At 40.1% G+C, this 12,675-nt stretch overlaps 1 protein-coding gene across 3 annotated transcripts in view; it reads right to left on the bottom strand.

Annotated features, from left to right (window-relative positions):
• SNCAIP (synuclein alpha interacting protein) overlaps nt 1-12,675 on the bottom strand; it is a 117,666-nt gene that overhangs the window by 21,009 nt on the left and 83,982 nt on the right. For all 3 annotated transcript variants that reach the window (XM_032790777.2, XM_032790779.2, XM_032790778.2), the window contains exons 5-8: nt 11,392-11,571; nt 7,910-8,023; nt 3,512-3,637; nt 612-781 (exon numbers count right to left, since the gene is read on the bottom strand). In XM_032790777.2, the coding sequence (XP_032646668.1) occupies nt 612-781; nt 3,512-3,637; nt 7,910-8,023; nt 11,392-11,571 (590 nt within the window). The remainder of the gene's footprint in view (nt 1-611; nt 782-3,511; nt 3,638-7,909; nt 8,024-11,391; nt 11,572-12,675) is intronic.

The raw sequence follows: 12,675 nt of genomic DNA, 5'->3' as shown, positions 1-12,675 counted from the left end.
TAGTCATGCTATCCCACATCTAACATTTTGAAAATCAGGCCCTTGTAGCTAATTCATTTGCTATGAGCCATAGTGATGCGCTCAAACTTGGTCATATGCAGAAAAAAACAGAACAAACAATATTTCCAGAATAGGTTTTTCCAAGATCCAAAGATTTTCTAACTACTATTTTCATTATTCCTCAAAACATCAACACCTAACACTGTAATTGCAAAGAACCGTTTTAATGATCTAAATGTATGCTAAGTGACTAGAAATATTAGATTAGAAATCATGTGGTCCTTAGGTTTTAAGGGGACAGGTATAAGGTGATTACTTACACACACACAAATACACAGATACCGCCACTCATACCCACGCCCACATAAGAATCAGCAAATTTTCACCAAGATTAGTAGAAGAGCTAAGCAGCTAAAGATGAAGCTAAAGATTGATTAGAGTTTGAAAGAGTATGGTGGTGGATAGAGAAAGAAGGGGAAAGTGTTAATTGACTAATTTTAATGTAGAGGTAGCTGAGGGACCTAGTTAATAAACTGAAGACAAGGGAGAGACTTGTTTTGAGAACAATCCCGGTGTAGCCACTATCCCACCTTTATGAATTAGACACTTACTCCTTTAGTTGTTTAGTTAACTTCACAACCTGAGATGCCAATGACATGCATGTCTCCACAACCACTAAGTAACGGGAACACATGGTATGTCCATGTCGTTCAGCACTTTGTGAAGGTTTCTCTCCAGCACGGTTTTGCATGGTGACATTTGCTCCATATTCAACCAATGTCTGCAAAGATGTAGAAAGAACATGAATAGCTGTAAGTGTCTTTAAAATCTCTGCTATAAACTATGGCAAAGATTTTCAAGTCAATGGGAACTGCTGGGTATTCCTATTAAGGTTCCTAAAACTGAATTTAGAACCCTGACTTCAGGAACACAGTTTTAAAAATCTTGGTCTAAGTTATTTTTAAAAATCATCCATACAAATAACTCTTCAGTAAGTCAGAGTTCCTAACTTGACAATCAAAGTTAACAATGGGGCATAGGAGTAATTTAGAATACTGAGCTACCCCTTCAGATCAGAGAGACCAGATGATATATTTGCCCCCTCTTGCTTTTCCTGTCCCCTAGTTAACTTGATTTTACACCTTTTGTTACTTTGTGTAATGTAACTTTTATAATGGGTTTTAAATCTACAGTATACTCTGGGGCTGAGACTAGTGAATGAGAAGTGTTTACATTTGGACACCTGTCAAATCCTGCTTGTGATAATCAGGTGTGAAAGTAAGAGAAAATACTTACCGGTATGGGGTCCCTGGAAGCGGCAGAACCTTGGATGGAAGGGGTGGGGCCTTGGGTCAGCCTCCTCCAGCCAGCCCTTCCACATTGTCTGGCCTGTGCTGCGCGGGGGCTCCAGCGATGATTTAAATGGCCTGGAGCTCTGGCCACTGCTGCAGTGGCTGGGAGCCCCAGGGCCTTTTAAATCACCAGGCCCGGGGGAAGCTTCCCCATTTGCGTGCCCCTTCCCCCCCGTTGATGGCCCCTGGAGTGGGGGGGGGGGGGGAAAAAGGGGGAGCAATGTTAAAGCACTGCCAGTGTCCACTTCTTACTGGTACCCCGTACCGGTCTACTTTCACCTCTGGTGATAATACAATAAGCCTTTTTCAAATGCACTTGTACAAAATCTGTCTTTTTCTGTGAATGACCAACTAGCCTGATTTCAAGAATGCCTTACTACGAAATTACCAATCTGAGCTTTTCAGCTCAGATGGGTTTCCCCTGGCACAGGGAATTCCTGGGTATAATAAGGTCAACGTAGCTAGCTTTCTGTCCTGGTCCCTTGGCACAGGAGCATGTTAGAGATGGAAGGTGTGGCAGACTCAGAGGGGTGACAGACACACTCGAAGAACTCTAGTAGAAAGGAGTGCACAACTTTCCTTTACAGAAGCTGTGCTTTTTTTAAAAAAAATCTGTTTAATTATTATTTCAATCAATTTTCCTGGCACTGATATAAAGCTTACCAGTCTGTAATTGCCAGGTTTTCCCCTACTGGTTTATCTATCTATCAATCAAATAAAAAAATATTTTCAAAAATTCAGGGCCGTTTATTCAAGTTCACTCTTCAGAAGGGAAACAACACTAATCTTGCTTCTATTTAACTTCATTTCCCAGAATGGACTGGAATTGTTACTGTTCCATGCAAAATCATTTGCTAATCACTGCTCTTTCACAATTTATCGCACAGCTCTAAGGGACACTGTCAAAGTTGGTAGCCTTAAACATTGACCTACCATGACAGTGCTCCCATCTGGTAGGTCCTACACCTTTCGCATTCCTTCCATCTATTTCTTTTCCACCTGATCGTTGCAACTATCTGAAAAATAACAACAAAAACACTAAGATAGGGACTGCGCCTGTGCGCCGATTCGTTTAATGTGACTCTCACAATAAACTGGGCAGGGTACACTCCTGATGTCTGTCAAAGCAGGACAGCATCTCACTAACAAGAAAATTCAGGAAAGTCTTGTAATGGTTATGTCTCCGAATCTGTTCAATTGATTTCTTACCTCAACGTCTGCTGGTTCAATTTTCCTCTATTGCACTTACTATTCATAGATGCCTGAAATGACTTTCCTGAAATTAGCACTCCTTGTCTACAACTCTCAAAAAATACTACTACTGGTCAGGTACATTTTCTCTGTCTCTCTCTTCCTCTTGTCCTCATATCTTTTTTTCCCATCTTGGCTTCTGGTTTTTGTCTTCCACCCACGTAGCTGATCTTCTCTTTTCCTCTTCTCTCTATTCTCCTTCCTTTCTGACCAATATCTTTCTCAGATACTCTGCTTTTCCACACAATCCCTTTGCCATCCATTTAGACTAATTCTTTCCCCATCCATTAGTCATCCGGTCAATAATTTTGGCTGCCTAACACAAGAAGTGAAGCAGCACTGAACACTAGAAATCATTCTTGTGCACAATGCTTCTAATGATCCTGCACCCTGGCTGTTCATGGTTTTTCCCTCCTTCTGGATAGTTGCAATGGTTTGCTCGAAAGAGAAATAGATGGCAAGCATCAGAAAGGTAAGCACTTTCAAAGGAGGTCAATGCCAGAGTATTCCTATCAATCCTGACAGAGTCTCTTTCAGCTCTTTAGAAGTTCATTAACTCATTAAGGGGTAGTCTCATCTTAATGCACAAGGAGTCATGTTATTTTTCTTTGTATCAATTAAAAAAAACTCTCTAGGAATTCAATCCTTAATTCTTGTCTCATTACAACAGAATTACTTTGGATTTACACAAGTATAACAGAGTGAAGTTTAGCACTTAAGGTACGTAAGTTTTTAGAAGTTTTATTTTGAAGCCTACTTGTTCAAGCTTTTTTATGGTGTAAGTATCTTTTTATTATAAGGATTTATTTCTTACCTATGAGGTTCTCCATTTTGACATTAGGGGCTTTTAATCTGCAGATTTATAAATTCAAAGGAGCTCTCTGAAATAAGTGTAGTTAGTACTCTACCTGTATACATCCTAAATAGCCATGCTGGGCAGCTACATGTACTGCACTGTTACCATCCTGGTCAACTTCATCCAAAGAAATCCCTTGTTCTTGCATAAACTGGAGAAGCCACAGAAGTATTTTCTCCTAGGGAAAAAAATTAAGAAAGAAATAAAGCAAGCAAAACTTATTAGAGATGGCGGTGGTAACACTGCCTGTTATTAAAGTTGCTTGACACTTCTCGTAAGACCTTGTTTTCAATTCATGTATCCCCTTTAAAATTCTTCCTGAGAACAATCTCTGTGGATGCATGCAGTGTTGGCCAACAATGGTGAAGGACTATTTTTAATTTTTAATTATCAGAAAACAAAAGTACAGTAAGTATTTTAGAGAAATGCTTGTATAGGATTAAAAACAACCATAGTTTAGAAATGTTCTTATATAAACTGCTCTGGTGAACATTAACACCCAAACTTTAGAAGCTATCCTCAAATTCCGTGCCTCCAATTAGCATGATGCACATTATGCTATTTAGTCACCCATTTATCATCTGACTTACCTAAAAATCAAGTAAGTGGGTGACTAAATGCTACCATTTGTATCAGTAGTGGATTGCAAGCACAAAATTAGAGGCCAGGTTCAAGCCCATTTAAATGTTTGCTCCTAGATTTTAGTTCTAGGTAACTTATGGTTAATATTTTTCAACATTAAAATAACTTCCATGTCTCAAATAACTACACTCTTTAATAGTATACCCCCAAATGGCATATGTAGATAAATTAATTGAATGTTTGAGTAATACTGAGGAAAAATGAATTCTTGAACGCCAAAAGGCTGTTTCGGTGTCCAAGAAATCATTTAGTGTATTTTGAAGATGAAGATTCTTGAAAATGCACAGAAAATAGAGATGTTCTTCAACTAAAGTAATTCAAAGAAAATGAAGAATGATAACAACCAAAATCTATAAGATTTGGGTAATGTAAAATAATCATAAATGTGATTCACATCTGCAATAGACTATAGATATTGATCAGTTATAGCTGATATTTTCAAGGCTTGTGTCTATCATCCACTTGCAAGAGTTATTAAGGTTAACCTACACTTGTAGAATGCTAGATCTAATTGTTTAAAAACACAAAAATCTAAATTTCCCCAAACAAAAAGTTCTAAGCATATGTCAGTCATGATATGCATCCTTCCATGACATGCTGCTCCAGGTGAAGGAAGAGTGTCTACGTGATTATTGGGGCGAGTTTACAATCTGTCAGTTTGTCTGTTGTGTGCCTGCTTGATTTGAGTTTATAGTGTCGTCTGTTTTGGGAGCTATGTGCTGAGCCTAGAAGCCTGCGAGACAAGGCTGAGAGCTTCCTAATGAGGTTCTAGCCTGCGATACTTTAATTCCTGATCCCTTTAGTATCCCTTGACAAAGGGGCGGGGCTAACACAGTGAGAACAAGGATTTAAAAAGCCTGCTCCCAAACGATCAGAGGCGCTAGCGAACAGGGGAGTTTTGTGAGGGAGATCAGAGAGGGAATGTGAGAGCCAAAAACACCTAGCAAACATACTGTAAACTTAGGCCAATAAACTCCCCTCAAAAAACATAGAACAACCAAAATGAGTAGAAATAATGCAGGCAGAAGTCCAGCAGCAGAGTCGGGGCTATCCAGTTTATTGCACTGAGTGAAGCATGTATGATTACCTGCCTTGTGGGCAGCTGGTGTATGTGTGCATTAGGTGCAAGCAACTCATGGCTCACAGAGACCAAGTACAGGCTCTTGAGACCAGAGTGACTGAAATCAGGGGCAGTTCTAGACATTTCACCGCCCCAAGCATGGCAGCACGCCACGGGGAGCGCTCTGCCAGTTGCCGGTCCTGCGGCTCCAGTGGATCTCACGCAGGCGTGCCTGCGGAGGGTCCACTGGTCTCGCGGCTCCACCAAAGCAGCGGGACCAGCGGACCATCTGCAGGCACGCCTGTGAGAGGTCCACCGGAGCCGCGGAACCAGCAGACCCTCCGCAGGCACGCCGCCGAAGGCTGCCTGCCTGCCGCCCTCCCGGCGACCGCAGAGTGCCCCCTGCAGCAAGCCGCCCCAAGCACGCGCTTGGTGTGCTGGGGCCTGGATCCACCCCTGACTGAAATGGGGGGAGCTAAGGGAGACAAAGAGATACAAAATACAAGACTTTCAGGGACATAGCGCGATCCCAGCCCTGGTCTGAGAGCCTCAGTGCTGCCAAGGAGGATGAAAATCTCAGGGAAGGATAACATCAAGCTAAAGTGGAGGGAGACAATCCCATAGTTGGGACTCTCCTTCCAGATGATCTCAGGGTATCCTCTTGTACTGAGGATTCCCCTCTGGGATAGGGGACTTCTATTATTAGGAGATAGGTAATAGCAATGCAGGATCTGATTATTAGAAATAGAGATAGTTGGGTTTGTAATGATCGGGAGAACTGCATGATGAATTGCCTGCAGGTGCAAAGGTCGTGGACCTCTTAAAACAGCTAGATAGATTTATGGGCACTGCTGGGCAGGAGCTAGTGGTCATAGTACGTATAGGTATCAATGACATAGGGAAAAGTAGGAGAGAGGTCCTGGAAGCTCAATTTAGGCTGCTAGGAAATAAATTAAAGTCCAGGACCTCCATGGTAGAATTCTCTGAAATGCTTCCAGTTCCGTGCATAGGGCCAGTTAGACAGGCAGAACTGCAGTGTCTCAATGAGAGATCAGTAAGAGGAGAAAAAAGTAGCGGTGGCAAAATCAGCAACTGGTTCTGTGCTGTTCCCAGTTATATAGGATAAGATGAGGGCTGCTTGTGCACTCCCCCTGTGAAGGCCATCAGGCTTTGATTGAAGAAACTGGGGGGAGAAGAACCTATCCACCAGAGAAATGAGACAGGGTTAGCAGCCTATTAGTTCTTTCCCACAAAAGTCACTGCAGAATCCAAGAATGATGGGGGTCCTTTGGGGCTTGTTCACTGTAGGGCTTATTTTGGGGAAAGGGGACCCTACAGTAACTGAGGACTGTATAATCTAGTAGTGTATCCTCCCCCGAGCTCCCCACAAATAAGCATCCAAACACTGAACCTTTTAAGGTTACTCATCACTAGATTTATATGTCGATTAGGTTCAGTATAAGATAAGGTTAATTTACATTGAGCTTTATCTAAAAGCACATTAAAAATGGTTAGAGTTAGGCAGATGTTATTCAAGTTTTTCCATCCCTTGCACCATTGGTGTCATAAACAGATGGTTAAGGGTTAATGTCTCTTTTAGTTGTAAAGGGTTAAGAAGCTCAGGGAACCTGGCTGACACCTGACCAGAGGACCAATGGGGGGACAAGATACTTTCAAATCTTGGTGGAGGGAAGTCTCTGTTTGTGCTGTTTGTTTTGTTCGTTGTTCGCTCTTGGGGCTAAGAGGGACCAGACGTACACCCAGGTTTTCTCCAATCTTTCTAAATCAGTCTCTCATGTTTCAAAATAGCAAGTACTAGCCAGGAAAGGCAGATTAGTCTTATGTTTGTTTTCTTAACTTGTAAATGTGTATTTTTCTGGAAGGATTTTTACCTCTGTTTGCTGTAACTTTGAATCTCAGGCTGGGGGTGGAGGGAGGAAGTCCCTCTAGTCTATATGAATCTGAATACCCTGTTAGCATTTACCATCCTGATTTTACAGAGATAATTTTTACCTTTTCTTTCTTTAATTAAAAGCTTTCCTTTTTTAAGAACCTGATTGATATTTCTACTTGTTTTAAGACCCAAGGGGTTTGGGTCCTGGGTTCCCCAGGGAAGGTTTTGGGGGAACAGGAAGTGTGCCAAACACTATATTTTGGCTGGTGGCAGCGTACCAAATTTTAAGCTAGTAATTAAGCTTAAAAGTAATCATGCAGGTCCCCACTTTTTGGACGCTAAAGTTCAAAGTGGGGAAAAGACCTTGACAATTGCCATTGCATCTAATTCCTAAATTGTCACACTTTTAGCAAATTATTTCAGGCTTGTAGCCTCCTGGAAAGAGCATGTAAACTGTACCAGATTGCTTGGTTGTTTTCTGATGTGGCCAAAAGTCCATTAGGACCATGATGAGATGACTAAACCCTTCTACCAAAGGTGAGAGAGTAAACGTACCAACCTAATGTGTCACTTAACCCTACCAACAGCCAATAATTTACAACTTGATGGCAGGAACTAGAAGGAGAAATAAATTTTAAAACACCTTAATTAAAATATGCAGTTGTATGGTGCCTTAACATTCTGATTAATTAAGAAAGTTTATACTTTATAATTAAGAGAAGTTGCATTTAGTAATGAATGTAATTTCTGTTGCAAAACATTTGACTTGAAGAACAGCATAAAAGGGAATTCTTGTGCAAACACTGAATCAGTCTCTTTTAAAAAGTAAACACTCATTTAAAATGGAACCATACCTGACCATAGGAACCTGCATAGTGAATAAGGCTTGGGTGATCTTTTGAGCAACTTAATTCAGCAATGGCTTCTGTTTCGCTCACCATCCACCGTACACACTCCAGTTGACCATTCTAAATAGAGGAAGAGAAGGATTTAAAAAAATTCCAGTTATTTTAGATGCCAACCCACTTCTACTACATATGGAAATACTAATGAGAATAATATATGCATGCTGATGTTAATGTAAATAATCCTAATTTCTTTGAATGTTGTGTTTATATCTACTGATAACATATTTGTTAACCCAAGTGGGATGGCCTAATTATAACTTGATACTGATAACATTTTGCCTATTTAAATTTGCCCTGGAGATTTACATGAATAAGTTATTCCTCCCTTTCCCTTCTAAATGCCTGTTGTACAGAGTTTTTGGCACAGAATGGCTGCTGAATGACACCACAGATGCGGCTTCATTTCAAGAGTAAATGAAGTGATACTTAAATATTCAAGCTGTACAGAATGGAACTCTGCTTGTGTTACTCATGAGACTAGTCCCAGCAATTTGGAAGTCAAATCAATGCGACTACTACCTGTGTGAATAGATAAAGCATGATTTGGCCACATATATTAAACTTTTACTGTCACACAGTTAAAGGCATACTCTCTAGATTAGGAGATACAAAATTTGACCTCTCTCTCTCTGCCATTTCTTATTTATCTTTTTGTAAAACCTTTGTAATGTTCTATCTAAAAAGTTTCAAGTTACTTTACTCACTTTCTTATATTTCTTTCAATTTAATTGAAAATAATTAAAGCTGCGAAAATATTTTAATGTATACTTTTAATTGGCTCTTTAAAAGAAATCTTACATCTCAGATCCTGGCTCAGATGCAGCCGAATTTAAAACTATCTTGACAAAACAATACCTTTTCTACCACCCCAGAAATAAATCTTCTATTCTGAGACTTTTTAAATCAAAGAAATGGATAAATGACAATGTTTGCTAGACCACTAGAGTCATCAAGGGCACCCTTTCTAATGTGCAGCGGGTTTTCACACAAGTTAAAACAAACTATCAATATGGCAGTGTGACTTGTTTGATACAGCACTTGCTCCAGTTCAACTCTCCAGCTCACGAAAGAATCAGAATGAGGTCTTAAAGTACATGGCTTGGCTGAAATTCACTCAGTCCTTAATGGAGAATGAGGTGCATCGCACAAACATCTTCTTCTGAAGCATGTGGCAGTGGTCATTATCAGAGACAAGATGCTAAGCCATTAGAATAATCTGGTATGGGAATTCCTGCTCCTATACACAGACACTGGGTCTGTACACTGGCGTAAATCAGGATTAACTCCATTGGAGTTGTACTGGCATAAAACAAGTGCAAGGAGAATAAAACCCATTATAAATTATGGGTGCCTAAAGAGTTGCAGGGATAGGGATTAAGGACTGTCAAATTTAGTAGTTATGCCAAAACAATTTTAAACTTGAAGGACAACACAAGCACAACACATTATAATTAGTGGAACTTGTGCCTGAGTCTCCTATATGGTACAGTACCCATGCCTGCATAGTATAATAAATATACATATTGTGACAAAGTTCCTCCTCTACCTTATTGGTCTGCGCTTATTGCAGATTTGCTCACTCAGTGATCATTCCCAAGTCTGGGTCAACTCTCTGTGTTGTCAGGAGTTGGGGGTTTGGGGGGACCAGCGCCGCCTCTACTACGGGTTCAGCCGCAGGGCCCTGTGGATTGCAGCTGTTATAGTACTCCTGTAAACAGCTGCTAGACGCTACACTCTGGGTACTTGCCCATGGTGCTCCGAAAACTTTCATCTCACCACAGGATGTCTCTGGTGTCTGATAATGCTTGTACTCCTTGTTCTCCAGTAGAATCCTGCTCCCTCTCAGTCCTTGTGGCCTTTGCTCGTCACTGCACTTCTCTCCTCTGGTCCCGCCACCGCTGGAGTGAGTCCTTTTTAAACAGGTGCGCTGATTAGCCTGCTTGATTGGCTGCAGGTGTTCTACATTAGCAGCCTGTTGCCTTTAATTGGTTCTAGCAGGTTCCTGATTACTCTAGTGCAGCCCCTGCTCTGGTCACTCAGAGAACAGAAAACTACTCATCCAGTGACCAGTATATTTGCCCTCTACCAGACTCCTGTACCCTACTGGTCTGGGTCTGTCACAATACATAGTACTTTTTATCTCAAAGGATGCCCACACATTTTATAAATAAAATAAACTATTGAAAAACAGCCACCCATGCTGGGAAGGAAGACAATGAAGTTAATAGAGTACAGCAACACTATCTGACAGGTTAGGATAGAAGTAAAGAAAAATACTATACCCAACTGAAACTGCAAGAGGACTTTCGGTAGACAGAATGTAGATATCCAAACTTGAATTTGGTCATGACAGTGATTCTAAGGCTATGTCTATACTGAGTACCTAACAATGGCATGGATGTGCCACTGCAGCTGTGCCTTTGTAAGGTACGCAGTGTAGTGACTCTGTCGCTGGGAGAGCGCTCTCCTGGCAACAAAATAACACCATCTCCAATGAGGGGCGGTAGCTTCATCACAAGGAGAGTGTTTCCCATTGATGAAGTGCTGTCCACACTGCCGCTTTTTGTCGTTGAAACTCTTGTCGTTCATGGGGGTGGTTTTTTATACCCGAGCGAAAAATTTTTAACGACGAAAGTGCAGTGTAGACACAGCTTAAGATCCCTATAACTCTGAAAAGCAATTCACTTGCCAAGAGTAGTTAGATATCGATTTAATTTAATTCCTTATTTGAAAGATGGCAGTTTAGTTTTACTGTCAAACTTCCTGCACACCATTGGATTTTACTACAGCACAACAGCACTATAAACTTTCATGTTTTACTGTATAATAGATTTTCCCATAAGCTTTAACTTTTTCCCAGATGACATTCATTTTTGTAGTTTCTGACAGGCTGCATGCTGTGCTCTGCAAGAGGTAAATTTTAACTTTGGTCTGATACTCCAAACCGCTCGATATCTAAGAAGTTTCAGCTTCAGATGTGGCACACTGAAAAAAGCAGCATTAGAAACTACCAAAAATGCTGTCATGCTTTACCAACACATATTTCCCATACTTGTCTTTAATGCTATACTCATCTGAATGAAAAACAAGACATAGTTATAGTCAGTAAAGGAATACTAGTCTGAATCTGAGTAATATGAATAAAAGTTCCTTGAAATATAACTGGTTTTTCTTAATAGCAGTTAACTAATTTAAAGTTAGGTTAATGTGCATGTGAAAAAAACAAAAATGACCCATTAAATGATACAGTGGTTTATGGCTGACATTACCTCTTTAAAAGAAACACATTTTTATTTATTTATGTGACATCAGTTAATGACAGAAATACCCACTTTTTGCTTTAATTTAGCAAAAGGATTGAAAATAACATCATCATCTTAGTATCAGCATTATTTATAGCTATCACAGATTATTTAAAACGAAGTCACCTTTATTGCTAACCCAGCTGGTGTTAGCTGTTCATTATTCCGCTCATTCAGACAGTCTTCTCCCATCAAAGAAGTGAGATGTTGCAAGCACTCTGCATGTCCCTGTGATGCTGCTACGTGCAACAGATTGTTCTCACTTTCATCGTGAATTTTGTCCAGATTGTCTGCTGCTAGATGTGGCTGTGCAAAAAGGAACAGTGAAAAATAAAGTATATCAGTTATGCAATTTAGGATAAAAGTTTAAACAGGATATCAAGTCTCATGGTTCAGGATACAAGCCAAACACTTAATACATGGGCCTATGAAGAACCATTCTCCATGCACATGTTATTGTACCTTTGTCCATAACAGGGGTTTTACACTTTCTAAAGCATCTGGTGCTGGTGTAATCAGAAACTAGAAGGACTATTGGTCTGATTCAGCAGTTCCTAACAAGATTCCCATATACAGAGAAAGGTCATGTCCTGTGGTTTGGCCTCTCTGTATAGTTTTTGGTTACTTTATCTGACAGAATATACTCACATTTCAACTGTTTTTTAAATTTGTCCCTTTTCTTTTTTGCCACTATCTCTAGGAGTAATTTGGCATAAAGTGTCCATGACTCCCCTTAGCAAATTTGCCTATGCTTCCCCTGCCCCCGCCAGTTTCATGTGCCACTAGGAAGACAAATAATTGAAAAAGGTCAGATTTTTCCTAGTTCATGGTAAAAGTGGCAGCTTATATTAAGTCCAGTGAAAAACGTAATTAAGCTCTGAAATGCTACTTTGTTAGCTAGTTCCATTAATATTATTTATATTGCAATAGTGCTTTGAATTATTGGATTAACCAATGCACAGACATTTGGCAATATATGATCCTTGCCTGAATCTAATTTTAAGACAAAACATAACTGTTTTTCATAAACGGGAGGGAGAGGAAGAAGGGAGGACAAAAGGTATGGAGTAACAGTGACAAGATCATATGGTTATGCAGATTAGCTAGAGCACAATCTGATTCAATTAGGTATTTTATACAAAAATCCTCTGCATTTCTTTACTTCCAGTTTTTTGAATTCTGTTTTTATTATTTTTAGTATTGTGATCTATTCCTCTGCCTATTTCGAGTGTTTGAATAACTCTGCTTTTGTCTTTGTTGCTGTGTTAATTATGTGCCACTGCGCTTGCTTTAGACTGGTAAAGCTAAACAAAAGAGTACAAAATACTGCATGCACTGCTACTCTGACAGCCTGAGTCTTGCCTTCCCTGCATCATGATGTTAATTTGCAACTAGTTACTTTGGAAACAC

Source organism: Chelonoidis abingdonii, chromosome 6, assembly GCF_003597395.2.
Source record: "Chelonoidis abingdonii isolate Lonesome George chromosome 6, CheloAbing_2.0, whole genome shotgun sequence".
NCBI lineage: Eukaryota > Metazoa > Chordata > Testudines > Testudinidae > Chelonoidis > Chelonoidis abingdonii.
The sequence above is the reverse complement of the archived record's forward strand: the minus strand, read 5'-3'. Positions and strand labels throughout refer to the sequence as shown.